At 42.5% G+C, this 26,868-nt stretch overlaps 2 protein-coding genes across 2 annotated transcripts in view; both read right to left on the reverse strand.

The window, feature by feature from the left end:
- LOC310874920 (leucine-rich glioma-inactivated protein 1-like) overlaps window positions 1-26,868 on the reverse strand; it is a 429,872-nt gene that overhangs the window by 365,061 nt on the left and 37,943 nt on the right. The window lies entirely within an intron of this gene.
- On the reverse strand, window positions 9,670-13,826 carry LOC310874564 (uncharacterized protein; the record flags this gene model as incomplete). Its single annotated transcript, XM_083787422.1, has 4 exons — window positions 9,670-9,678; window positions 10,522-10,740; window positions 12,525-12,917; window positions 13,482-13,826. 4 exons carry the CDS (start codon window positions 13,824-13,826, stop codon window positions 9,670-9,672), a joined length of 966 nt encoding a protein of 321 aa, XP_083643548.1.

The raw sequence follows: 26,868 nt of genomic DNA on the forward strand, positions 1-26,868 counted from the left end.
ACATTCCACTGTGGTGGTATAACAGTGAGAGTAAGAGAGAGCGTGTGCGAGAGAGAGAGACGGTGTCAGCAGGCGACGGCAGTGCATTCAAATGCACTCACTGCCAAAGAGACTCACAAATTGGACCGCACAGACACACAAAGCACTGCTCCCTCAGAACCACCTGATCCAATCCAAGTGTGCTTGTGCCATGGTCTCTAGAGACTGCCGGCCGCTACTACTACTATAGATAGCGATAAACAAAAATCAGGAGAGCTCATTTAACTCATGAAATTAACATAATCATGATTTTACTGTGTAGTAGCAGAGGGGAAATAAGAAGAATGTTCATGTGTATGTGCATGCGCATTTACTTGCCATGTTTGTGCGTTATTACTTATTTCCAAGCCTACCACAGATTGTTTGCCAATGCCACAATAACTACAGCATCATCCACAGTCTCTGTGGACATAGTTATATCGTTATATTGTTATATTGTTATATCACTTACTGTTACTGTGTTAACTTATTATTCATGTCACGTGTGAGTGGATAGGACCCGAATGGAAACAAGGCTGCAAGGTCTTTCTTCGGTGAAAATGCCTGACATTGACATTGTACATTGTGCTGTTTGCATTTATGTTGCCTAATAAAATTTTCAATCAATCAAACCCATTAACCTGAGACCAGATTCTACAAAATGTCTTTCAAATCATGAAAGATTTCTGAAAAACGTATCAGTGTCAGTGGTGCACTGGTTCTCAAACATTTTCAGGTCAAGGACCCACAGAATTATTCAGAATTCGCCACGGATCCCCATCTGAAAATATGTTGTTCCAGCCCCCCCCCCCCCCCCCCAGAGGCAAATATGCGAGTTAAAAACGTTCACTGTGAAAGATCATATATTCAAAGATTTGCACACATTTTCACGATTTTAGCACAAAAATAGCACATCTACAAGCTCGTATCGTGGTACTCGGTGCCGCGCTATGAGCTTGTAGATCTGCTATTTTTCAACAGCTAAATTTTTAATTAAAAGTGGTTAAAGCTATAAGGTGACACAGATACGTCCTCAGGTCTAAATGTAAGGCGCTCACCCTAGCATCAAGAGTTTTGCCTTGTCAAGTGTCTTGAGAAAACTTGTATTGAATTGAAAATCAACAAGCAAAACATCTTGTTTTAATTTCCTGTCATGCCATGCATTCCCCATCCAACACTGTGCCCTAAACTCATACACAGTATGAGTTCAATCAGTTTGATCAGTCAATAAGTCCTGCTCAACTTATTGCCTGGACTAAAAAAACACTATGTATGTCTAAGCCTGTAGGTTAACAGGAGGCAAGATGACACAATCAAAGCAAACATTCACTGGTTAAACAGGTACATCAGCGATGTTATGTCAATTTACTGAAAAGGCTGTACACGGTAAAGTCATGACTGAAAGTTGGCCGAGTGAAATTAACACTCCTGATCAGGAGTACAATCTGATACAATCTGAAGTATTATCTCATAGTAGTAGGCCCCAACGTCAGTTCTGAACCTCACATTTAAAAGAAAAGTGGCACAGTCACTCAATTATCCATAAAGCCACAGACAGGTCTACAGCAGAACCGGGTGTACTGTATGTGTGTGTATGTGGTTATCAGCAATCACTACACACAGGAAACGGTGTGCACCAGTCACAGTTGTTTTTGTGAATCAAACTCACCACTGCATTTCCTGTCCTCCTACCAGAAATGTAGGTTCATTCGGGGGGGGGGGGGGGGCTGCCTCGCAGACCAAGTGGTAACTAGAAAAAGTGCCCTTCTGGGCACAGGTCTAGGATAGGACTGTGTGAGATGTTTGGCAAAATGTTTAGGAGTAATATAAACTTTGGAAGGCAATGTTAGCCAATCAGTGTAGAATCTGAGAAATCCAACAGACTCTCTTGATCACATGACTACAGAGATCATGTGTACCGATTTGCGTGACATTTTTGATGAAATCTGTGCTACTAAAATAAGCAATATGTTTAGCAGAAATCGGCCTCATGGTGGCGCTATAACCGGCAGATGTGGAGGGATGCAGGGACAATATTTTTCCATGGACTCTAGCAAGTGTACAACTTGCAACACTTGTACAACTTATGTATGCGCAAGTGCGCATACATAAGTTTTATACAGATTGATGCAGTTATAGCTAAAAACAGGAATTGGCCTGTTATAGCACCACCATGAGGCTGATTTTGGAAAAAGAATGGTGGCATGTCATCCTCGGCATAGTGGAAATGTGCGTGTATAATTTCACGGAAATTGCACACTGCGTTTGTGATTTGTGGCATTTTGTTCGAAACGGACCAATCATGTGAGCTTTGGAAGCCAATCTTAGCCAATCAAGATGGAAGATTAGAAATGGTGCAGATCTGTGTTGATCACATGACTATGGAGATAGTTTATACCAAATTGTGTGATGTATGGATATGGATGTGTACGAGTAATCTAGATAAATGTTTTGCCTAAATCGGCCTCATGGTGGCGCTATAACAGGCCGTTGAGGAATATTTGGGGGAGAGGTTTGTCGTTGGCATCCAGGGAGTGTGTGTGCAAAGTTTGGCATGGATCGGGCCAACGGTGGCGGAGATTAGCTGGTAACGGACGGACGGACGGACGGAAGGTCGCACACACATACACACACACACGAATGGAGTGCAAAACATACTCTCTCCCCATGCCTTCGGCCTGGTGGAGACAATTAATGAAATTACTAAATTAATTTAAAGTATCTGGTTAATAAACAGCCAATGTTATGTGTCCTTTTTTGGAATGAATTATCTTTCAAGGATGGGGTTAAACAAACAAAGAAACAGCTAACTAACTACTAGAGCTTCACGATCATGACATTTTAGTTGACTAGTAGAGCAGTGCCCGTTGCCTACATGGAACGATGCAAGTTGGAAATGCATGTCCAGAGCCTGGGCAGAGGCTTTCGTGCTGTGGTGGTTAGGTGTTGAACGTGTGTGTCATATTTTAAGTCAGTGGGACAAACGGTTCTTGAGTTATGAGGATTACAGACACTGCACACATACACACAGAGACACGGTGCATTTATATTAGGATGATTGTCATACAAATAGACTAACTGATAATTATTTAATTGGATTTTTGTCATTGAACTTTGGAACAAATAAATATTACAAAGAGTCAGTAAGTGAAATAGTAAGAAATGACTGACAATGACCGATACCAATAATAATAATACAAAATGTCCTGTGATTATGCTTAAAGATGGAGTGCCACAATTTTTGTATTTTTCCAGTTTTTCATGGGTCTATGAGGTGACAGTACTTCATTAGACACCCTGGATTCGTTTTTATGTGCAATGGTGTATTAACTTTGTATTTAGGGTTTCTTCCTGGAGGTTGAACCCTTGACAGTCAAACGGGCCAATGAAATAAACAATAATATAGTGACACCACACTATCAGCCCCTCCCCTAACACCTCCCCTTTATCATACAACAACAGCTGTGGGTGCGGCTTCAGTTCAGGTGGATCACCACCCATCACCACCCACCAGGCAAACCAGGCATACTTAATTAACTGGTGGGCATGTCCACATAAAAGAATGATTTTAACACATACTGTACACTTTTTGGAAAAAGTTCTTCCTCCTTATATTATAATAATACCTGATGATCATGTTTTAGAATGTTTTTAAAAAATCGTGGCACTCCATCTTTAATAACTTTCAAGCTCACGTGTCTCATGGCATGTTTTGAGCTTGGACATTTCCTACAGTATTCTTCACCAGATTCTTCTACGTGCAAAATGTCCAACATATACAGTAGGGACGCCAGGCTGAAAGTGACTGAAAGAGCATGGAAAACTATGTGGAATTAATGATGGAAATATGACATCGATAAATATTAATTTCATACATCTGTTTTTAAAAAGATTAACTGAAATTATTCCATCAGTTATGCAAAATAATGGCGATAGAACGCAGACAGTGAACAAGCGGAAACAGCGGTCGGACATGCGGTCAAACATGCGCTGCTCACGTGCTTGCGGTTAGGGTTAGGTTAGGGATTGAGGTAGGTTGTCGGTCTAATGACAGTCGGACCTTGAATACTTTCACCATTAGAGTTTTTCAGGCCAAGTAAATGTACACATGGACACTGGAGCAACAGTATATCGCTTATCTCCAGTCCGTATTGTAACCTTTTAGTTTTTTTGTGAATTAATGCCCTATACTTGATCATACTACAGCGTCACAAAAGCATCAAAAGTAGCAGATCCACAAGGTCGAAACATTTTGAACATTTTGAATTTGAATCCTGAAAAGTCACAGTTTTGGACGGAGGTTTTCACTCGACAATATTTGGTATGCATACTATCCAGTCTTGTTCCAACCAACGGTATGAAAGCGATGGTCGACCACAATGTATCATTGTCAGAAGATCCACGGGTGTGGTTTGGAACACATATCTTATGTTACCTTTTAAGTTTGCATTGACTATGGCACATGCTGAAGAGAAAGAGAGGTTGCCCCAAAGTAGGCTACACGTGCACGTGTGAAGCCTGGAAAATGCCACACCTTTAACCACTTAAACCCTATACTTAGTTGACCGGATACCCAAGGGCTCCATCCTAGGCCCCATCCTGTTTTCGCTAGATATCTTGGCCGATGATATTGAAGAGGCTTTGGATGTATAGTGGTTAATTGGAGTAGTCAGCTGTGGGGTGGGGGTAGGGAACTGTGACGGACATTGTGCATTAGGTTGTTTAACTGTATGTAATGTGTTTTTTAGTTTTGTTAGTTTTGTTCTGTATTTATTGTTGTAAAAACATTTCCTGATAAGATTTTGTTTGTATTTGTGCAGCCATGGGGATGTGGGGGGGGGGGGATATATGTCAATAATTGTTTTGAAATGACTTCTTTGTACTGTAAAGAAAATCAATAAACATATGTTTAAAAAATATATATATCTTGGACGATAATAGTCAATCTGCTATTTTCGAAGAATGTTAGCGCAAAAATAGGGAGACTAGGGTTCAGGTGGTATACATCATTGTATAACAATTTAACAAATAGCTAACAAACTCATACATGACACATGAGTTTGTAGATATGCATTTTTTCTAAAAAAATAAAATATGAATGAACTACCAATAAAAGGAACACCAGGTTGAAAGTGCTTAACCAATTAAGCCCTATATCATACTTATTTCAACGCCCCCCTCCCCCCAGGGCTCAATACTACTGCTATTTTTGGCAAATGTTAGCCCCAGAATAGGGTTAGGGTTAAAGAAGTTAAAGCTGGTTAAAATAATCTGAATCAAAATAAGTACTGGTGTGCATGGTTGTGGTTCATTCACTTGGTGGAAAGCAGCCATGTCTATCTACTGACTCACTTGGACTTCATTCAACCAATCATTGTGGATAAATTAGGGGTTTTAAATGAGCTCAACTTGCTAGAAAACAGAAACCCCCCTCCCCCCCAAGAAAACTCTGAAGTCATGATAACATATCAAAAGGCGAGTCATGAGACAATATGTAACATCCCTTGTGTGTACATTACTCAGTCTTTCGGAAAGTCCCTCTTAAACATTATCACTGGCTTACATTACATTAGTGTACACATGTGTGGATAGAGTGAAACATGGGAAAGATTCAAAGAAAGAGAGAGTGCAAATGTATATACTGTCGGGATTTGTCGGGATGAAAACATTATATAAGACTACACTGCAAAATCATGAGTGTCCATTTAACACGTGTAAAAATCATTTGTTTTAATGAATAATTGACTGTCAACTGTCAAGCCTCCAGTGTCACCTCCAAATAATAATTATATAATGTTTTAATAATCCAAGCAGGCCATTATAGGTGAACATCTTTGTAGCTATGTGGCTATTTTCATCAGTTCAACATTTTGATAAATTAAGTGGTTAATGAATAGAAGGAGATCGTTGATTTTGAACATTTCCTCAATCTAGGAAAAGCTAACCTAGCATGTAGGCCTACAGTATATAGCAGTGGCATTCCAATTCCATGCCATAAGAGAAGATTTGGCATTTGTCAAAAATATATAATGAAAATAGCCCTAAACAGCTTTGAGAACCACTGCAGAATGGTATGCAGCGGTTTCACACTACAGCCATCTACCTTTGAATGCAAACGGCTCCACTCAAGAGCAGACCATTGGGGTCCCCAGCTAAATTTCTTAATTAGTTAATTAATTAGTTAATTAGTGCACCAGCTTCCGCACAAATGCATTTTTTATGGCCAGACACGATGCGAAGGAAATGGATAATGAGAGAGTGCCGTATCTTTGGAGGGAATGTGAGTTCCTGTCCCTGAAGATGAACTGGACCCATAACGGTGGGAGAAGACACAGGCTCCAGCCTCCCACGTGTGTGTGTGTGTGTGTGTGTGGTCCCATTCCCCAAAGTACTGTTCGACATCTGTCACTTCTGTGTCTTACTGTGTGCGTAGCTAAAGTATGATGACTCAGCAGGGATCTAATTGGTAGACTCCACAAAGCCGTAAACAATAAAACACTTCTGGTTTAAGAGACCGTTTGATCCCAATACTTACTACTTGGACACACACGCACAAGAGGTTGTGCGTGTGCGCGTGTGTCCAAGTAGTAAAGTATTGTCCTCTATACTCTCAAGCTTAGTAACTTAAACCAGCACCAACCCTGTGGGCCCAGGAGTTCAAGACGGTCTTAACACGCAAAGCTTAAGGCACAGGCACAGTACTTTGTACTATGTTTTGAATGGCAAACACTGTAACAAGTGCTTATGGCACAGTGCAGTACTTCTATTACATGTTTTGAATGACAAACACTGCAACAAATGCAAATCCTGGCTTGAAGATGGCTCTTAGTGCCACTATGCCCGAGTTATACTAGAACGCAAGTTCTAGTTAATATTTTTATTTATTACAAAACTAGAAGCTCTACAAGGCTATTTTGACTACTTACAAAGTTACAACACATGGCATCAACGAATACATCAAAACATAAAAAGCTGAAATATGGAGATACAAGGTTTCCGACTAAATGTAGCCAAATTAATCAAAATATAACATGAGTCCAGAGTTTCTACAGCAGACGGGTGGCCTCATATCTCAAGGTCAAATAAAAGGTGTTTTTGGTGGGTTCCACAAAGTCCCTGCTCAACCTCTCCTCTATCCGAACACCCTTTCCTGCTTCCCTCACTGGAGGGGAAGTACACAGTATTATATAATCTTTGGTGTTCAGTTAACTCTGAGAGTGTACAAGAACCAAATGGACCCTTGGGGGTCCATTTGGTTCCACTTGTACACTCTCACAGTTACACATGTGACATGGATGAATTAACGCAGAGGACTTTACACTCCCTCTCTCCAATATTTTATTTCCTTCTTTTGTGCTTTTGCTCTCCCATATATTAGCCCCCTCCCCGACTCTCTCACTCATATGTAAATCATTTTTCTCTACCTATTTCTCTCCGTCTTTGCTCCGGTGTTACCCTGCTCCAATCTCTCCTTCAGTATAATCCTGTGTTCTTTGGCTCCCCTCATTAGCTGTGGCAATAAACATGCAGGGCCACAGGATACCTCCGAATTCCTCCAGAAATCTCAACAGTATGTTGTTATTGTGTGTGTGTGTGTGTGTGTGTGTGTGTGTGTGTGTGTGTGTGTGTGTGTGTGTGTGTGTGTGTGTGTGTGTGTGTGTGTACATACAATCATATTGCGCATACACACACACACACACACACACACGCCAATACATGAACTTGTGTACACAATATATGTGCATGCACAATCCAATCCAGATGTGTGGACTATTTTGGCAGTTCACACAGCAATTAATGACTTTTGTTACCTGGGGTTCTTCACCCATGCTGTACAGGTCAACTGCCGCTATCATTGTTCTCGACTTCACTGCTATCAAACGCAACAACAACTCTAAACCACTGAAGTTGGCAGTTTGTTTATTACATTTTTTCAAAAGTTCTGAGGAATAAATTGTTTTATACTCAATGCGGCGATGCTTTTAGTACCAAACGTTAAACCCCACCCAGTTTATACAGTGCTGGTGATTTTAACACATGAATCTCCACTCTTTAAATCACCCTATGACATGCTTTGACATAATTTGGCAAGGGCATTCCTGGTGACAGACACAATGGATGTGTGCCTCTCTCTCACACACACATGCCTGCCTGCGTCAAGAGTTGACTTGCGTTTTCGACACGATGCATAGAAACGCATCTATTCACATGAGGACAGCGCGACCCCACGGATTCAAGCAGGTACACGGTGTGAAAAGCCCCTTAAGCTTAATTTATTTAAATTCTAAGTTACCGGTAGTCAATAACACACCATTTAGTTTTAGTGCTATCTGAAATTGTTTCAGTCTTAATCTAGTCTTACTTACGTATCTAGTCTTAGTAGACTAAATATCGAAATCTTAGAAAAGTCTTTTAGTCTTACTTAGTCTTGCGTGAGCGACACCATTGTGCGACATACACAGATGTGTAGTAATTCATTTTCAATGAGAGGCGAGCTGGCAGATCGGACAGCACAGGCAACCTGACAGGCATGGCGACAAGCAAGTGCAATGCCGTGAAACTGAGAAACAAGAGTTGAATTGTGTTGAACTTTGTTCTGTGCGACGCATAGAAACGTCTCTCTATTCACATGAGGAGCACCGTGCGACCCCGCAGATCTAAGTGAGTGTGCAGGCGTTTTGCCGTGCCCCGTGTGAATAGTCCTTAAAACAGGCTTTAAACAGACTTCAATTTGGAAAGACAAGACGTGTCAGGGACAACGTCCATTCAGTTCTAAAGGAGGTCAGAGTTGTCCTGCCTTTTCGCAGCCGGTTCTTCACAACGCTGCACAGCGTTTTCAGAGTATCTATGGCAACCCCCTCCAGGAGTAACTCAGATGGTGTTTTGACAAGGGAGGTGCTGGCAGCTCCCCCTCTCCTCAATAGCCTCATTATTAAGCTTTGCCTGGACTCCACTCAGCCTGCATTTCTACAACCACAAAAGACTCATAAAAACCACTCTGACAGCGTCTGAAACCACTGCACTGTGTGTGTGTGTGCATGAATTGTGACTCCACCGCACCCCCCCCCCCCCCCCCCCCCTCCTGACATAGAAACTTAACACAGTGGTTCGCTCTGTTGTGGTTATTTCATGTACAGTATACAGTATGTGTATGTATGCATGAACACAGAAATATATCCATGGTACACACCATGTGTATGCAATATGATAATGTATGCGGAATCACATGCAAAAATTGTACCCACAAACACACACACCCACAGTCACTTCGATTTTTTGTGGGGGAGGGATTGAATAAGAAGCACCGCACGAAAGCAGGGAGCAGAGCAGCAAGTAGGCAATAAAGTTGGGAGGGCGCTACGGTGTGCTCACGTTGCAAAGTTCCTGTTAAATGTTGGATGTGTGTAAAAACATTCTCCCTTGTGTAGAAACTGTAAAATAACACAGCGGCCGTCTCTCAGTGGCGCTGTCTCTCTCTCACGCTCGCCTTGTCTCACTCACCCTCTTCCAACGTCTCCCTTCTCTCTCTCTCTCTATGATAAATAGCTATTGGACTTGTATGCAGTAGCTTCAATAATCAATATGCATGCCGGCCTTGCTCAACCTGTTTTCATACAAATATGAACACATGCATTCACACACACTCACTGATCACTCGGCCTATAACATGGGGAGCAACACAGAGGGGGACTAAGAAAGTGTGTACCTGTGTGGAATAATACTACTTTTATACACACTGTTCATTTTGCATACATAATAGACGTAACAGTTCCACCCAAACCGAGAAACACAATAACCAAGAGCATTCCAATTCTTGGAATTGAAATGGAAATGCAATTGATTAATGAATGGCTACTTGCCCACACCGACATCTGACATATTGCATATGATATAGCAGCTGTCATGGATAAACTGTGGAACACTTATGGCTTATCAAAGTACTCTTAGAATAAGTAGAGGAACGAAACTCGGAACTTGGCATGTGTCCTCTCGTTCTCTGCAGACAGTTTTTGAGGCAGTCATTTTAGTGTGTAGTTAAATGGAAACCCTTCAAAATACACTGCTGCGATTCTCTGTTAACAGGGGGCTCATTCATGCGACCTGTAGCCTGCGTGTGAAAGAGAAACCATCTCACTACTGAGAAGGTGACCCCCCGATATGGATGTGTGTGTGCTTGTGTATTTGTGGGAAGGATTGGGTAGCCAGACAACTATCCCACAATCTGTGAATGGAACAACACCTTTCCGAAAGCCAAAAAGGAAGCTCCGTTTGTCATTTTCGAAGCCTACATTTTATTTTAGAATTTCAATTTCTGCTAAGCAGCAAGCTTTGATTATTTTGATTTACATTAGCACAAATTTGTGCGATTGAAAGATGAAACGTAAGTGTGGGGGAACAGTTGAAAAATGTTGGAGACAACAGTCTGGCTCGCAAGACTACTCAAAGTGTAACACTTGCATGTCACTCAATATAATATCACACTATATGTACAAGTTCTCTTACCCGTGGTAGGCTGTCCGCAGAAAAGCGCAGCATCACTCTGCAGAGCCTCGGGTCCTCGCCCGGCCAAGCTACAGTGCGCGTTAAGATTGTCTGAGCGTCTCTCCGGCTGGGTTGCCAGGTCCTGGAGTGAACAACCCTCTCCCAGGCCTCGTCCGAGATGTGTCCTGACGGAAGTGTTCTGACAATCGCTCTGGTCCCAGTACAAACAGACTTGGTCACCTTAGTAGCGGAATTAAATAGATTAAATAGAATTAAGTACACAAAGCCTACAAACGGTCTCATAAATAAAGTCGGTCTGGTTTGCTTCTCCCCGACCTTCCCACCACCCTCCCTCTCCCAGGCTGACAACAACACTGACAACGGAAATCAGTCTTCCCGACAGTTATGGAAATATTATTAACCCTTTTACTGCTGCCATTTATTGAGAAATTAGGACCTAATTCATGCCAGCATTTTTTAAATTTGAGCTCTTATTTTGAAAAGCCACATTTTGCCTCAACCGGAAGTGAGCTTATCCCTGCCAGCTTTACGTTGCCAAGACAACCTTTGTTTACATGATCGAATCATGCCGGTACATTTTAGCACTCCACAACGTCGGCTCGTGCCGTCAAAGAAACGCTGTTTTGACCAAAAATGCCATCTGGGACAAGGAATAGGAGATACAGGCGATTGAAAGAAACGGATAGAATGGATTCTTATGGCGACGGTGAATTAATATGAACGATCCAGTGCAGTGCTAACAACATTGCTAGCTAACCGGCTAACGTGAGTAGCATTATGGCTTGTTCAATCATATGCACTATAAAAGCGCAATTGCCGAAGGGCTTCGGCAATGGCAGCAAGCGTTAATATGAAATTAATGCTTCAATTGCCGAAGGGCTTCGGCAATGGCAGGAAGACGGTTAAGCATTGGAACACACATTTTATTTCACTTTTAATACGTCCATTCATTTAAACTTTCGCGTTATAATGTTGAAATATTCACAGATTCTCATCTGTGTTGTCCGTCAAATTGCAAATGGACAGAGAGACTCTTCCGGACTCAAATCTCAAATCTCGCAAAAGAGTTTGAGGCTGGGATAAAGAAATGTCGATAAAGTAGATTTTCTCCTGATTTGTCTCGCTAAAATAAGCCATTTCAGTATTAATATCTTGTAAATATTGTGTGCCTTGTGATGATCGGTGCAGTATTTAGTTCAGTGACCATGGAGTGAAGGAACGGTTCAGAAGCTCACTCTCCCACTGGAAATGAATAGACTCCAACATTCTGCCTGTCTCCTAATAATGTGTCTGCCCCCTTCACGCAGATACAGGAAGTAATGCAAAGTCGGCCCCTCTTGCTATTGGCCTCTTGGATTACACTCTTTAGACAGCTGTGAACTCGTTCGTTGAACCGGAAGTGATTGTGTGATGACTGATACGTAGCTGCACTCGGTGCCGTCTTATGTCAATGTTAGTAGTCAATTAGTTTTCTACTCTCGAGGCCGGATTAAAGTTTTATCAAGCTCTAAACATCGTTCTTTACCTCAATCTGAGCCTTAAAGCATCTTTAGATCACGTGGAGATGTTGGATATTCACTTACGTCACACCATGGAGTCCTATAGGGGCTAGCCACGGATGCTAAAAATAGCTAACGGACGGTAAATAAAATACTATTAATTCTGGATTAAAAGACATTAAAGAAACCCGAGATTTCTCGGGTTAGCAAAGGAGGATTTAACCCATTCTGAACGGGAACCCATTTTGGTGTTAGCATCATGTCATGCTTTAGCTATTGAAAAATAGCAGATCTACAACCTCATAGCGCGAACGGGTTAATCAGACCAGTGTGTGTCCAGTGGAAACCTCGTATGAAGCTGATCTCAGGTCAGAAGGGGTTAAGCAATAAACCCGATATATTCTGGTTATGGCATAGATTGGGTTAATTAATGTGTCAATGAATAAGTTAATCAAAAGAACAAAGTAAATGAGCATAGATGAGTGAATTATTTCATACAATCACCTTCTGGTTATTCTTGTAAAAACGCCTCACCAGGACCGTGGAACGCTCTTTGCGGTTCCGCACAAACTCATTGTCATCTGCAAAACCCTCTCCATCGTCACTGCTGCTGTCATTGGCCAGCCCCGATGGGGACACTGCCGCGGCCGTGGTTCCGAAGGATGATCGCAACCTGAAGAGATCTTCTAAAGAGCATTTTTTTACTCTGGGCTTCCTGTCGAGCCTCTCCAAACTGGAGTATCCATCTTTGTGTAAGGGCCAAAGGCGGTGGCCAGTCTTTTGCCCATCATGGTTGTGCTGGCAGCGGTTAAGAAGCGGGGAGTTGATGGGAGACGATACTAGGGAGCCTGGCTCACTGGCTGGAGAGTGTGTTGAGGCTCGCAGGCACTGGGGCACCTAGGAGTAGAAGCCAAGGCAGTTTCAAGCAGTGCTATAATGGTGATCTTGTATGTTGTACAACATGGCAATAATACAGCTTAAGGTTAAGATTCTATGCCTTGTGGAGCTCAGTGGCTATAGCTTTAAGGGATAAAAACGATACTGTAAATCACTCTACATAAATGTGTCTACCAAAAAGTACATGATGTATTTTATGGCGGCTGTTTTCAAAATGTCAACAAATCTATGGACCAGTAGAACTATCTGACAGGGCTGACTGGAACATTGAAAATGTATGCTTTAATAAATCAGTTTTAAAGGTGGTTGTAGACCTCAACTGACTGAATATACAGTTCAGTATAATTACAGCATTTTTCTTTGTCTTTGCCAACAGACATTAAATAAACAATCGTACACTGTAGCGTCAGCTTTTCCGTGTCAGGCTTCAAAAAGTAACATTTTGTTCTGGGTGAGATCCCAGTCTCATTACACAGGATACTGGCAGCCTGCATGCATGCAAAGACAATGAGGACTCAGGACTCAAAGCCACCACTTTCAATAGCCCCCTTTGATTTTAATTACCTTGTGGGAAACCAGCATGGACACGGGCAGGCTGCTGCGGCGGATGTGGTGTCGGATGGGCCTAGAGGGGCCAGCTTTGGGGTTTGGGTTAGGGCTAGGGCTTGGACTGTGCCTCCGGCCATGGCAACAGTTGGAGGCGAGACCGGAGATCTGGCTGGAGGAGGTGCAGGGGAGGCGGGTGCCGCCAGTTCTGTGACTGCCTGCACCCACACCCTCAGCGTGGGTTTCCAGCTGGCACTGAGAGCACTTTAAACCTTTCCCAGCCAACAGAGTGACTGCATTAGTAACTCCCTCAGTTTTCTTCCCAAAGTTCTGCTCCAGCTGAAGTTTCTCTTTCCCACTCATGAGTTTGGCGTTGTAATCCAGACCGTCGACAAACGTCCCTTCTCCGCTGTCATGTGACAACTTCCTGTATGAAAGGAGGGAAGGACTATGAGGTCTACTGTGGCGTTTGGACTGAGACGCCTCCTCGGACTGTTGTCGTACTTCCTGGCTGTGGTGCATGCTGGGATGTTTATGTCCCAGGTAGGGTTTGGGGTCAGTAGATGCAGGTAAAGTTCCCCGAGTTAGGACCACAGCTTCAGTCCCTGTGTCGTGGTCTTCAGTGGCCATCGCATCAACCACATCCCTGCTGCATTGCCTCACCTTGCTAGAGCTTCAGTTCACAGTGTATCTAAGATTGGTCAAATTAACAGAGAAAGCTATTACAATACATCATGTTGAAAATATCTTACCATAATGAATCCAATCCAACAAATCATTAACGTTACTTAATTATCATCAAATCAATTAGACAATATCGATCATGGACATTGAATGATTCATCCGTAGTATTGACAAAATACTCATATGATAAGAGACACGTTAGGTCATGATATCGATGCAGAGCTTCTTGATTTGCATCCAGTGCACCATGGGAGATGGGCCTGTCACATGCCAATTAACACATTGCGTTCCAAAAACTGTGACTTTTCCAATGACCAGGGCAACCGCAATGTGTTTCAGAAACAGAAGCTTATACAGCTGTACAAACCAGAAGTTTGAGATGAGACGTGTGTGGACGTGACCCTGGAGGAATTCCTTAACAGGATCGCCTACAAAGACGTGTGTGTGGTGCCTTGCTTCTGTTCAGTGTCGCTGGCATATTTGACTTGTTACAGCTCCTGGGGGGTTGAGAGAGAGAGAGAGAGAGAGAGAGATTAATTTCAAAGTGCAGTTTGAGGCTTTGGAAACACTCCCAACTGTATGCACCAATGTTGTCAATGAAGCAATATTCAAAAGAAATAGAAAGATCACACCCATGTGAAGTGAGGGGCGGTCTTATCATTGTACATCATCATGACGTAAGATAAACACTGTCTATTTGCTCAACACTATGACGTAAAAAATTCCATTCATTGTCAATGGGAATGTAATGTTTGTGTAGGACAAAGTTTGTGAACATACTATACACTAAAAGCTGGATATAGGAGGGGCTGTGAAGTAAGGGGCGCCTCACTCCTTTAATTGACCCACATGACGTCACATGACGTTTACTGCTGTAAACAAACAAATTGTATAGACTTGGTTGCCACTCTACAGTCGTTTGAGGAAAGTGCTCTAAACAAACATTAAAATATTACGTCATTTCAAAAGCCAGACGAAAACAAAAAGCAAGAACAGGTTGAAACTTCAGAGAGGAAGGTGGGAGGCATGGGGGCGTACACAGTAATACATAGTTTAACGGTTAACAGAGTGTAAAACATTGCTCTGTAAGGGTCCGTCAGGTGAAAATGTATCTCCAAAACAGCTTTAAGGGAATTAAGGAAGCAAGTAGCAACGTTTATAACTAGACTGGGTAAGTTCCCCACACACAGAGGTTCAGTGCATACAGATCCACAGACAGACATGTCCAGAACCATCCCGAGTGATGCCCGGGACCGTCACACAGATATAAAGTCTGAGGTTATGGTTATATATATATATATATATATATATATATACACACACACACACACACACACACATCATGTTCGGACAGTTTCTTTGTGTAGGGATAGAGAATCCTGTACCGACTCATGTGACAAAATATATGCTGGTGCTACATACACAATACAAGGAACTGAAAAAAGACAAATCGGGTAGTGACTAGTGAGTGACTCACCCAAAGAGAACCTGTAAGACTCAAGACTTGCCAGTAGTAGCCTGGCATGAATAAGATCCATAGCCACACATACAGTCTCTACAGACATTGTATACTAATTGTGTGGGTCTGGTAATATGGCAGTGGGTCAGTCATGCAGAAAGCCATGGGGATGGTGGCCAAAGTCTCATAATTAGATTGACCGCAGCCCTAAATTCCCCGTCCAAACACGTGGGGCCATATCGTTGGAATGTGGGACCGCCGCATAGAAGTAGGGCCAGCCTCAGACGATTATAGTGTGTGTTGTGGGGGGTGGCCTGAGTCAAGTGATTCTAGGTCAATTCAAGGATCTCACACACACACACACACACACACACACAATCAAATAAAGGCAGGAGGAAAAAGCCCCAAAAATATCTTTTAAATAAATAAATAAATGAATAAAGTAAGTTCAAGTTGTGGGGGGGGGGGGCAGTGTGGATGGCACGCGCAGCCCAAATATGGACATGCCCGACATCAGCTCAAATCTGTACATCACATACCGGTACCTAAATATGGAAATACCTGTGGGTGTGTGTGTGCCAACAATACATTGTGCAAATATATGGACATTCCTGTCATCAGTGCAAAATGACATTCTTAGGCAATGGTTTTATGGCATGCCCATTTTATGGAGAACGAGTTTGCGCCCTGGTGTATGACATCAGCCCAGAGCTCGATCAGCAAGACGCAGAAATCCGCCCAGCAGTGCCCCTCCCTCCCCCCTTCTCACAAACACAAACACAAACACATCACATTGCACACTCATGTGAAGTGAAGGGCGCCTTTGCTTTTGTACGTCGCAGGGGGCATGCTTAAAGATGATGACTTACTTACAGACTTGCTTACTTACTTACATGCAGAGGACATCGGGGGGGGGGGGGGGGAGGGGGGGGGAGACTATTTCACGCATGCAATAACCCAATGATGGGTAGGGAAACCTGAACACTATGATCAACGAGTCGTAGCGCATTTCCCAGCAAAATCACACCCGTTTAAAGTGAGGGCCGGTCTTTCATATATCATCATACATCATCTCATTCCGGCCAATCAGAATTTGCGTCCCGACCTTCTTCATCAATGTTTGTTCTCATTGTCAATTTCATTTAATGTTTGTGACAACATTTGCACTAAAATGTGCATGCAACCCAAATTGTGTCAAACATGAAATGCTGTCAGTGACTAAAAGCTGAACATAGGAGGGGCTATCGCCCCTCAACAATAACCCCCGCAACATCGGGCAAGCTGATAACATGCTACCTCGCACAGTGTACCTTCTGCTCGCGTATAAATAATGATGGGTGAATTACTGAAGCTCCCAAAACTCAACTCTGACCTAAAACAAACGGCTTGTGTACTTTATCTCAAGGACTACTTGTTCTAAGCGGTTCCAAAATACACAATAGGCTTCATTTATGCAATTGCAAAATACATCTGTGGACTATTTGAACTAAAACAGTTAGGAGCAGCTTGAATTTATCAGCACTGTTGAGTAAGAGTTTGACCTAATTAAGCTCCTATGAATATATATTATTATATATATTTTGCAGAATAACCATGTTGTATGAAAAGAAGTGTTTTTTCTCCCTCTCTGTAATTTAGTTGCTCTGACAATCCTGTTTGAACAATAAACTATACAACACAATCCCTGCCACTGCTAACCCCCACAGTTTTCCTGGTGAGTGACAAGTTAACCACATCTCCTCTGATACACATGCCAACTGCCGTTTTTCACCTGAGTGAAAGTGTGAGTTTCTCCGGGAGTGCATACCGCCTGCCAAGGAACATACTATAGCCCCATTTATTTAATGTACAGTACGTGTATGCATCTAAAAGCAGTCTACAGTATGCTGCATTTGTTTGGTGTATCCTCTGTGCATGTCTCCTGAAAAGCTTGCAAGAAAGAAACAGCAAAGAAGGTATAAGTGACTTTGAGTGAGACACCATGACATATTGAAGAATGGCTGGGGATACTAGTTCGCAGTTCACATTGCCACTGGCCTGAGTAACCTCATTCCCATTTCCCAGTTTTATCTCCGTCTTAGGAGGAGATAAAGCCTGGAAAATAACTGCTGGAAGTATCTTACTGGAAGTACAGTTAGAGTCTAGAGCCAGATAAGACTATATTGAAGGTTTGAGACCTTATCCCTCACAGTTCCACACTTTTTGAGCGGCTCCAACTTGTGGCTCCATAGCCAAGTCTATGGATTTGTCTATGGAACTATTTATTTCGTAGTATCCGTACAAACTTTCAGGCCAATTGGCAAAATACACATTTACTATGACGTGGTGGGTGCCACAGTACACTATAACGTAGTGTGTGCCACATTAAACTATAACGTAGTGGGTGGCTGGGTGGACAATTCACTGAACTTTGATGACACTTGATGACCTCATCAATCATCATAAATGCTTATCATGACACACAAGTGTAATTTTGTCTTGCTGTTGTTGCTGCTGCTACAGATGTCGTCCAACGCCGACACAGTTCAGCTCAAACTGTCAATCACTGGGACGTTGCGCACGCAGCACGCAGTGGACCTCGGGCCTCTGCACATCAAGGCTCTGCTGAGCACCAACTGGACGCACACACAACTTTTCAACTGTTGACTCAAGTTCTCTTGCAGAGCCCCAGAGCCCATTGTCGATGAGAACTCATGTAAAGCAGGTTAACCGAGGCTAAACGGCAAGAAAGAAGCTCCTGCCAAGTGTCAACATGAATCATTGAATCATAGTCAACCAACAGGCCTGGCCAGGTGTCACAGATTCTTGTTTTTAAAATCATAACATGGTGGGGCAGGTGACTCCCACACTGCCAACGAATTAGCAATGACATTGCATCATGCCAATGATACACTCCCTAGTGTGATACTGTTATGTCAGTTGTCAGTTATGACAACAATGCAGTCCACTCACTTTGGTCTCAAATCTTCTAACCTTGTGCCTGCCACAATGACAGAGGGCTGCACTTCTGACATCACTGACTGCACTTCAGAGTAGTTGTATAGAGAAAAAAATAGTCCCCCATAGCTAAATCTCAACCTATATATGTTATACCCGCAGACTCTCTCACAGACAAACACAGGCAGGCAGACAGACACAAAACGACGTCACATCACACACAGTGACAAGTGCACTGACCAAGAAAACCCCCAATTACTTCTACATGGCTTGCTGTCTTACAAGTTACAATACAATATAGCACATGTTTTTTACACAGCATCATCTTGTCCTTTACAAACTATCCAACAAAAGATAAGTAATAAAATTCCATTTTAGTATAGGATCCCCTGTCTGTCTTGCTAGTCTCATTTTGAGGGAGAGCGACAGAGAACATGACATGAGGCTGGTGCAGTCATTCTGATGCTTTGGTGTCCAGCTGACAAGTTTAATTAATTCCATATTTCTTGAAAGACCTACACTACAGACTGACAGGATACAGGGCTTGATCAACAACATGACCCATCATGATACAGTAAGACAGTGAATATTGTACGTTACAGGCTAAATGTTTAATGACTCAACTATTTTATGAATTGAATCAATTTAAAACATGAATCATATTGTTCATTTTCTTCTCCCAGTGAGTTATAATGTCTTAACCTTGCATCATTTGACACATTTCAGAACGCCTTGTGTTTTTACCACAAGGCTGTGAGTTGAGTGCTCCCAAAAAGTTATAAATCAAACTTGATTATGGTAAATGTTGTTCAATTATGGATGTGTTTTCTCACTGATGAGTATCATGTGTGTTGCTACGTTGTGTACGTTGGACAAAATAATTATAATAAATGTTATACATGCACCATGATATTATTAAATTTCATTATAGGCGAATGTTCTCTAAAATGTCCAAAGATTATCCAAGCTAGTTCTAAACGTGTTTCTACAACACTGATTGGCTATTTTCACTATTATTTTTTTTCATTCATAGATTTTTAGTGCTAAGTGCCACTCTTTGTGAAATGAAGGGTGACAACACTTGTCACTACTTCCTCGATGTTGACCGATGCTGAATGATATATCTCTAGAAACAAGAAAAAGTGCTCCTCAGAGCACAGGTCAGGTAGGTTATTGTGGCCTCCTGGTGGCGCTATAATAGGTCAATGTGAAAAGGGTGCAGTTTCTTCTTACGCCGTAGCCTTTGACGCCAATTGGACATTCAAATTCATGATTTGAGGAACTTTGTCCCAAAAATCAGTTGGGCACGCCTTGGCACTCCTTTAAATCGTATTGTAGTATAATGCAAAAGCCAGGGTAAAACTGTGCTGTTGTGTTACTGTGCCAAGTGAAAAGACAGAGTGAGGGAGAGCTGGCTTAAAAAATGAACTGTAAGGTGGTTGTGTGTCCAATGAGATCTGACATTTGACTAGAACATTATGATGGATCATGGAGTGAAGAAGCTCAGGGGTGATCTCACTACCTCTTGATTCGTCCCTTGGAGATACTTGATATAACCAAAATCAGATGTGTTTTACTGTGTGTGTGTGTGTGTGTGTGTGTGTGTGTGTGTGTGTGTGTGTGTGTGTGTGTGTGTGTGTGTGTGTGTGTGTGTGTGTGTGTGTGGGTGTGTGTGTGTGTGTGTGTGCTAGTATTCAAGCTCACATCCTAACTACGGTATATATTTGATAATGGACTAACCCTGACAAGGCTGACATCATGTGGGTGTAACTGTCTGTGTAAACATGATATTGTCGGTCTGTCTGTCTGTAGAAAATGTGATATTCAATCTAAGTATAATATCAACGAAATATCAAAATTGGACAAATCACAAGGTTTCAGGAATGGCTCCTATACTACAGTAAACTGTATAAATACTGTAGCTGTACATGTCAACAATCTGCTGTGCTAAAATAAAGATACAGTAAGAAGCCAGTTCATCACAGCAGAGCATGTGATAAACTTATATGTTCTTATATAGGGAGCATATAGTGATTTTCAGCTCAACCAGTGTCGTGGCTTGCAAAGATTATTTTGTCTTTGTTGCTTTTTGCCAGATTCACCATGTTTTAGCTCTCTATCTTACAATGGTCATGATGACTCATAATAAACTTATATGGACAGATTCTTCTGGAATCAAGGAGTTTGTGAGGCCTAAAGTTAGAGGCCACCAAAACGTAAATTTCATTGTTATAGTGACACTTTCTGGGTGAGATTTCAAAGAAAGAAAGAAAGAAAGAAACTCAATCAAAATGAGCTAGAGAATGTATCAGATTCTAATCTGGCAGTGAAAATGTACATTATTCAACATTCAACTATTATCTGCCGCTTCATAAAGAAATAAGTATCGTGAAAGTGAGGTGCTTAAAGTTTAGGATATCATTGCTGTTGGGTACATTCAGTGTACCATTATGTTTTTATTGTAATTGTGGTTCCACAGAGACCGTTTTTCCCTTGTGTCCTGAGCTGAAAAGGTTTTAAACCGCCTGTCCAAGATCATTATTTGTCCCTTCATTGCTCTGACATAAAAGCCTTTTTTTCCACAATGTTCATTCACAAGGGATTACTTCACAACTCATCCAAAGGATGACTCACAGCCTGGTATGTGATTAGGTCCGACCTCACATGGGGTGCAAAGCACTAAAGCTGAAATCAGTGAGTCAGGGGTACAACAATAGGGGACCCTACAATAAGGCAGAGTCCACATTTAAAATAAAAAATGTAGTACAGTAGATAAACTAAACAAAATAAAATGTACTGTATGCGATTGCCGTTTGTAGATAGGCTAGTTTCGCCGAAGAGATTTGGTGTAGAGGGAAATACTAGAGGCTCTAGTATAGAGCCTTGGTGGACCCTGGGTAAGTATAAGGTTTAAGTAGTTATGCTGAAATCAAGAGCTTGAGTGTAGAATGGGGCACATGATGGAATGAAGCAAAGTCAGAGAACGAAAGAGACATGCTGTAGAGTTTAGAGCAGTGGTTCCCAAACTTTTTCATGTCAAGGACCCCTACATTGACACCAATAATCCCGCAGACACCCATTTGAAAAGAAATGCCAGGGATAAGAGAAGATTTTTACGCAGTGATTATCTCCTGTTTAAGTCTACGGACACCCAATTAATGGCATATCTATCTCTGCGACCCCTATCTCTCACCCCTGCCCACTTTGACAGGCTGGGATGGCTTAGGGTCGTCGACAGAGTACAGCATCTTGCAATGGGTCTGGTCCACAAGATTCGATACACCACCAAGATACCCATGTACCTGTCTAAATACTTCCTTAATGTAAACGAAGTCCACACCCACAACACCAGAGGGAGTGCAACAAACCATGTACAACCCAGATTCGGCACAAACAAGGGACTACATTCTTTTCGCTCCTATGCCACCAAAATGTGGAACGCCCTACCAACAGTCATTAAGACATGTGAATCCCTTGACTCCTTCAAAACCGCTCTCAAAGGGCACCTACGGATGGCTGCAATTCGAAACTGGCCTCTGTAAAATCTGAATCCCCCCCACCCCCCCCACCCCATTTTCCCTCACTGTATATTGTATCTTTTCCCTTTTTTGCTTCCCATATGATGAATTTAGCTACATAGAAATGTCTATTTGTATGTCTCTAAATGTTTGTATGTCTTTAAATGTTTTGATGAATTGAACAATGTGGACCCTGTTGTAAACAAGTGTAATGCTTAATTGGGTCGTCCACTCACAGTTGACAGTCTTTGTATTGAGTTTGTGCTTAAAATGTACTGTAAATTCTACAAACTGTTAATAAATATTTCAATCAATCAATCAAAACCCCAATTGTACAAATGGAACCAAATGTACACTCTCAGAGTTAGACCCCCTGGGGGTCCCCGGACCCCACTTTGGGAACCACTGCTTTAGAGCAGTGATTTTCAACCTGTGGTCCGGGGCCCACTAAGGATATTCCAAGTGGGCCCCCAAATAATTGGCAAAAAGCTAATGCTTTAATGATAATATAATAGTATGTGTGTATAAAAATGATATATATAATATATAATAAATAATAACTTGAAAGTTTATCACGTTAGTTCCTCTGCGGAATACGACTGATTGATCATTAAAATAAATATGCTCTGAAAATGCACATGTTTCTATACACTTTTAAGATGGGCCCTCATAGAGAAAAGGTTGAGAACTGCTGCTTTAGAGAATAAAAGAAGAAATTTCATGCTACACGACTACACTAGAATGACATTCCTTCAACTGGTCTAACGGAGCCAAATGAAACACCTACTTGTAAAGAGAAACATGCAATAAAAACATCCTTACATAATAAATCATTTTGAACCGCACATGGAACGTGCAGATGAAGAGAAATTATTAGTGTTTGGGGTTTTCACTTGGGGAAATGTAGCCTTACAGTATATGTGGTGCATGCCAAGGCAAAGGACTATAACCAGAGTGGCCTATGTGTTTTACACTAACTTCATTGTGATGGTGAAAGCACTTTCAAATGACCTGTGGAATGGTGTGCAACTGCTCACAAGTCACAACCACAGTTTACTTGATAAATATCCAATTCCACTCAAGTCACAACTGAGTCTGAACACTGACAACCAACCACTGTAACAAAGTGAAAGGCTGGTTAGAGAAAGAGACAGAAAGTGCTGCAAACAGAACAGACTTTTCATGCGAGCGACCTGGGGAACATATGGCTTTGATTAGACAGCAGGGTGATGCGAGACGCCAATGGAAACTGCAGAGAGGCTCTGTGTGTGTGTGTGTGTGTGTGTGTGTGTGTGTGTGTGTGTGTGTGTGTGTGTGTGTGTGTGTGTGTGTGGGGTGTAATAACAGGGAGAGGGAGAGCTGACTCAAGAGGGGTGGCTGTATATGCAGGCTCAGATGATCGTAAGTGTGAAGGTCGGTGCACACGTGTTTATGTTGGGGAAACAACACAGAGGCAAATGGGGGGCTGAAATCTAGAAGGCATGACTGTATTTATTTGTGGTTTGTGGATCTATGTCCCTTTCATGAACTACTCTGTCATGGCAAATTCTAAGCTTTACCTTGACATAACACACAAAAACGTAGGCTATAGCACACTACTGTGACCAAAATGTTTAATGCAAATTAAATGCAAACTCAATTTGAACATGCAAAGTATTTTAAATGTCTGCGTTAGCCTCGTTTTAACCAGGGGTAGTTTGCTAACAATGCTAAGCACACAGTACAAGTGGGTTTTTTTCCTCCAAGAAATGTCCTTAGTCCTGTAAGTATACATGCGCATTCAAATCACTGTGTGTTGTGTAACCACAAAATTATCTTGTCCGCATATAAGTGGTTGAGGTTTCCCTACTTGCTCAAAGGCATCTGTGTGCTCATTCTCCACCACACCTTTCCCTTCTGTCCAAAACTCTTGAACCAGTTATTGTTTCTAACCATCTCTCTCTTTCTCTTCATCCCTCACATTACTGACTCTGATCTGGCACACTCTGAGTCGCTCTGGACAAGAGCGTCTGCTAAATGCCTACATTGTAAATTGTGATCTGAATGGCAGCTGGAGAGATCGGTACATTAAGAGCTGAGAATGTATTCACTTTTTCCAGTATTCTTTAATGAAGATCAATGGAGTACATCCAACTTGTAAATCTTAACGATGGGTTATATTACATTGTGATGTACTGTACTAGTCTATTACATTTCTATTTTCCACTGCAGTGGGACAACTCAAATTCAATGTGTCCATAAATTCACTGTCGGTAGAGCATGTCCAATGTCTCTCTTTGCCACCCAGACAAACAAATTATTGGGGTTCACATCCTCAACACGCATTCGTACACTCTGAGGATTCTGGTTTTAATATTGTTATGGGAGTCTTTGAATTCAAAACGTTTGAGAACCAAGTCCAATAGCCTACTGTAGAAAGACACCCAAAAGTGAACGTTCAAAGGTTAAAATTCACAATGCACCTGTGGTGCGCCTGCATGTGTAGCTATAGCTGCCTTGTGTGTTTGTATACTATACAGCAAATAGGCCTACCCCCCCTCCTCCCATACGGTACACAGACAGTATAGCCTTGATCCAGTGCTTGACCAGGGCTAAGACAGTACATGACCCCCCCCCCCCCCCCCCCCCCGACACGCGCGCCGCGCACGCACATACACTTGACCATGCCAGCAGCCTGGCAAAGTGCTTTTCGCGCATTCAATCTTTTAAGGGGCATTTAGTGGCACTGACAGTTCTTCTGACAGCCATATTAGCCCTAAATCTGCCCTGTATTAAGATTGGTGGTGATAGTGCAAAGTGCAAACAATTAAGTACGACAGTCAACCTGTGTTAAACGGTTAACCGTCACAATGTCTCCCACTCTCCCGACACACAAACACGCATTTTGGAACCAGCCGCCAAAGAATTATAACGCTGACGCTTTTGAAATGTCTGGATAATTAAAGTAAACACGCCGCTTTAAACGACGACAAATGACAACCTGCTACAACCCAGAAGAAGAAGCCACAGCCTCGGCGTGACACGTGCATGCCGTCACGCTGTGTTTTGGTATAGAACAGTAAAGGAAGCGAGGTAAGGTTACAAACTTACCAAGACAAGTGTTTTCACTTCACGTCCAGCCCAGGCAGTCACAGTTAAGTTACACCCCCGTGGGGCGACCCTCCCGTTAAATGGCCGTTAATTACCGAATGGCCGTGATTAAAGGAAGAACCGTCAATCAACTGCTGCAACTTTGTTGCACGCTCTGGTCCTGACCTGCTGACAGACAGGGAAAGCACCAAGCGAGCAGCAATGGGAAACCTCTCTCTCTCTCTCTCTCTCTCTCTCTCTCTCTCCTCCCTGGCTCCCTCTCCCAGTTCTCTCTCTCTCTCTCTCTCTCTCTCTCTCTCTCTCTACCAGGCTCACTACCCCTCTCTCTCCTCCCAGTTCTCTCTCTCTCTCTCTCTCTCTCTCTCTCTCTCTCTCTCTCTCTCTCTCTCTCTCTCTCTCTCTCTCTCTCTCTCTCTCTCTCTCTCTCTCTCTCTCTCTCTCTCTCTCGTCCCGGCCAGTAGCCAGCCACACAGTACCGTGGTGCTTGCACCAGAGGACAATAGCCCCTGGTCTGGCTTACGATAACCAGCGTGAAAGCTGTGTGTGTATGGGTAATGTCACTACATTGGAATGTCTGCCCACCATTTTTCACGATAGGCAGCCCATGAACTACGTTTCACAGCCTGTCTGTGTTCTATTGTTTAAGTGCACTTTTTCCATTGTCACAGCTTAAAGTGTTTATTTTTCATTTTCGCCTCTACAGTGAAAATTGCATTGTAATTTAAGGTACGATTTCTGGTAAGATTTGACAGTAGGTTAATGCAATAAATTGCATCAATCATCAATACAATGAATCTAATTTGATTAATTGTATTGATTGATTGATTGATTCAATTATTCATATGTGGACATTAATTAGCTGGTAAAAACTGAAGTTGTATAGATGGATTGGACACTGGACAGCCATGGTAGCCTAGCTATAGGCCCTAGACGATAATGGTTCCATTGTTACACCGGTTGTCTTTCTTTTTCGTTTTTTTCCCCCCTCTGCTGAGACAGTAAAAATTGTGTAAAGTTTGCAGCAGTTATGGTACAGCCTCCTACCCAGGCAGTCAGTCACTCCCCCTGCATGTGTGTGTGTGTGTGTGTGTGTGTGTGTGTGTGTGTGCGTGTGTGTGTGTGTGTGCGTGCGTGCGTGCGCATGTGTTTTAATGAGAGAGAGGATACCCCCTTCCAATTCAGAGCCTATAACTGCATTTATTTCACGTTGGAAAATGAGGGATTATTTTCCGATTCCCTTCGGCTTGGCTGATGGGAAGTCTGATGCCATCTGGGAGGAATGTGCAACCCCTCCAATCCTCCATCCATCCACCCAGGACCGTGCGCAAACATTTTGGGGGGCAGGGATTCAGGAAAAGAAGGAAAAGAAAGGGGGCATTCCCTCTGTGTCCACCAGGCAGGGTGGAGGCTTGGAGTGAACCCATGTGTTGGCAATGAAGTGTGTTCACATCTGGCTCTTGTCCTATACCTTCTCTCTCTCTCTCTCTCTCTCTCTCTCACTCTCTCTCTCTCTCTCTCTCTCTCTCTCTCTCTCTCTCTCTCTGTCTGTCTGTCTGTCTCCACCCCTCGTAATTTTGTATAATAATGACAACAGTATAGGCCTATTTTGCATGCTACCTATGGTGTATTATGCAAGCTATATACACCTTGCATGATGACAGTAAACACATCCATCCTCCACATCCAGCCCTCAGTTGTACAATTGCCAACGCCACCC

This window comes from Protomyctophum parallelum, assembly GCF_964188405.1.
Source record: "Protomyctophum parallelum genome assembly, chromosome: 17".
Classification (NCBI taxonomy): Eukaryota; Metazoa; Chordata; class Actinopteri; order Myctophiformes; family Myctophidae; genus Protomyctophum; species Protomyctophum parallelum.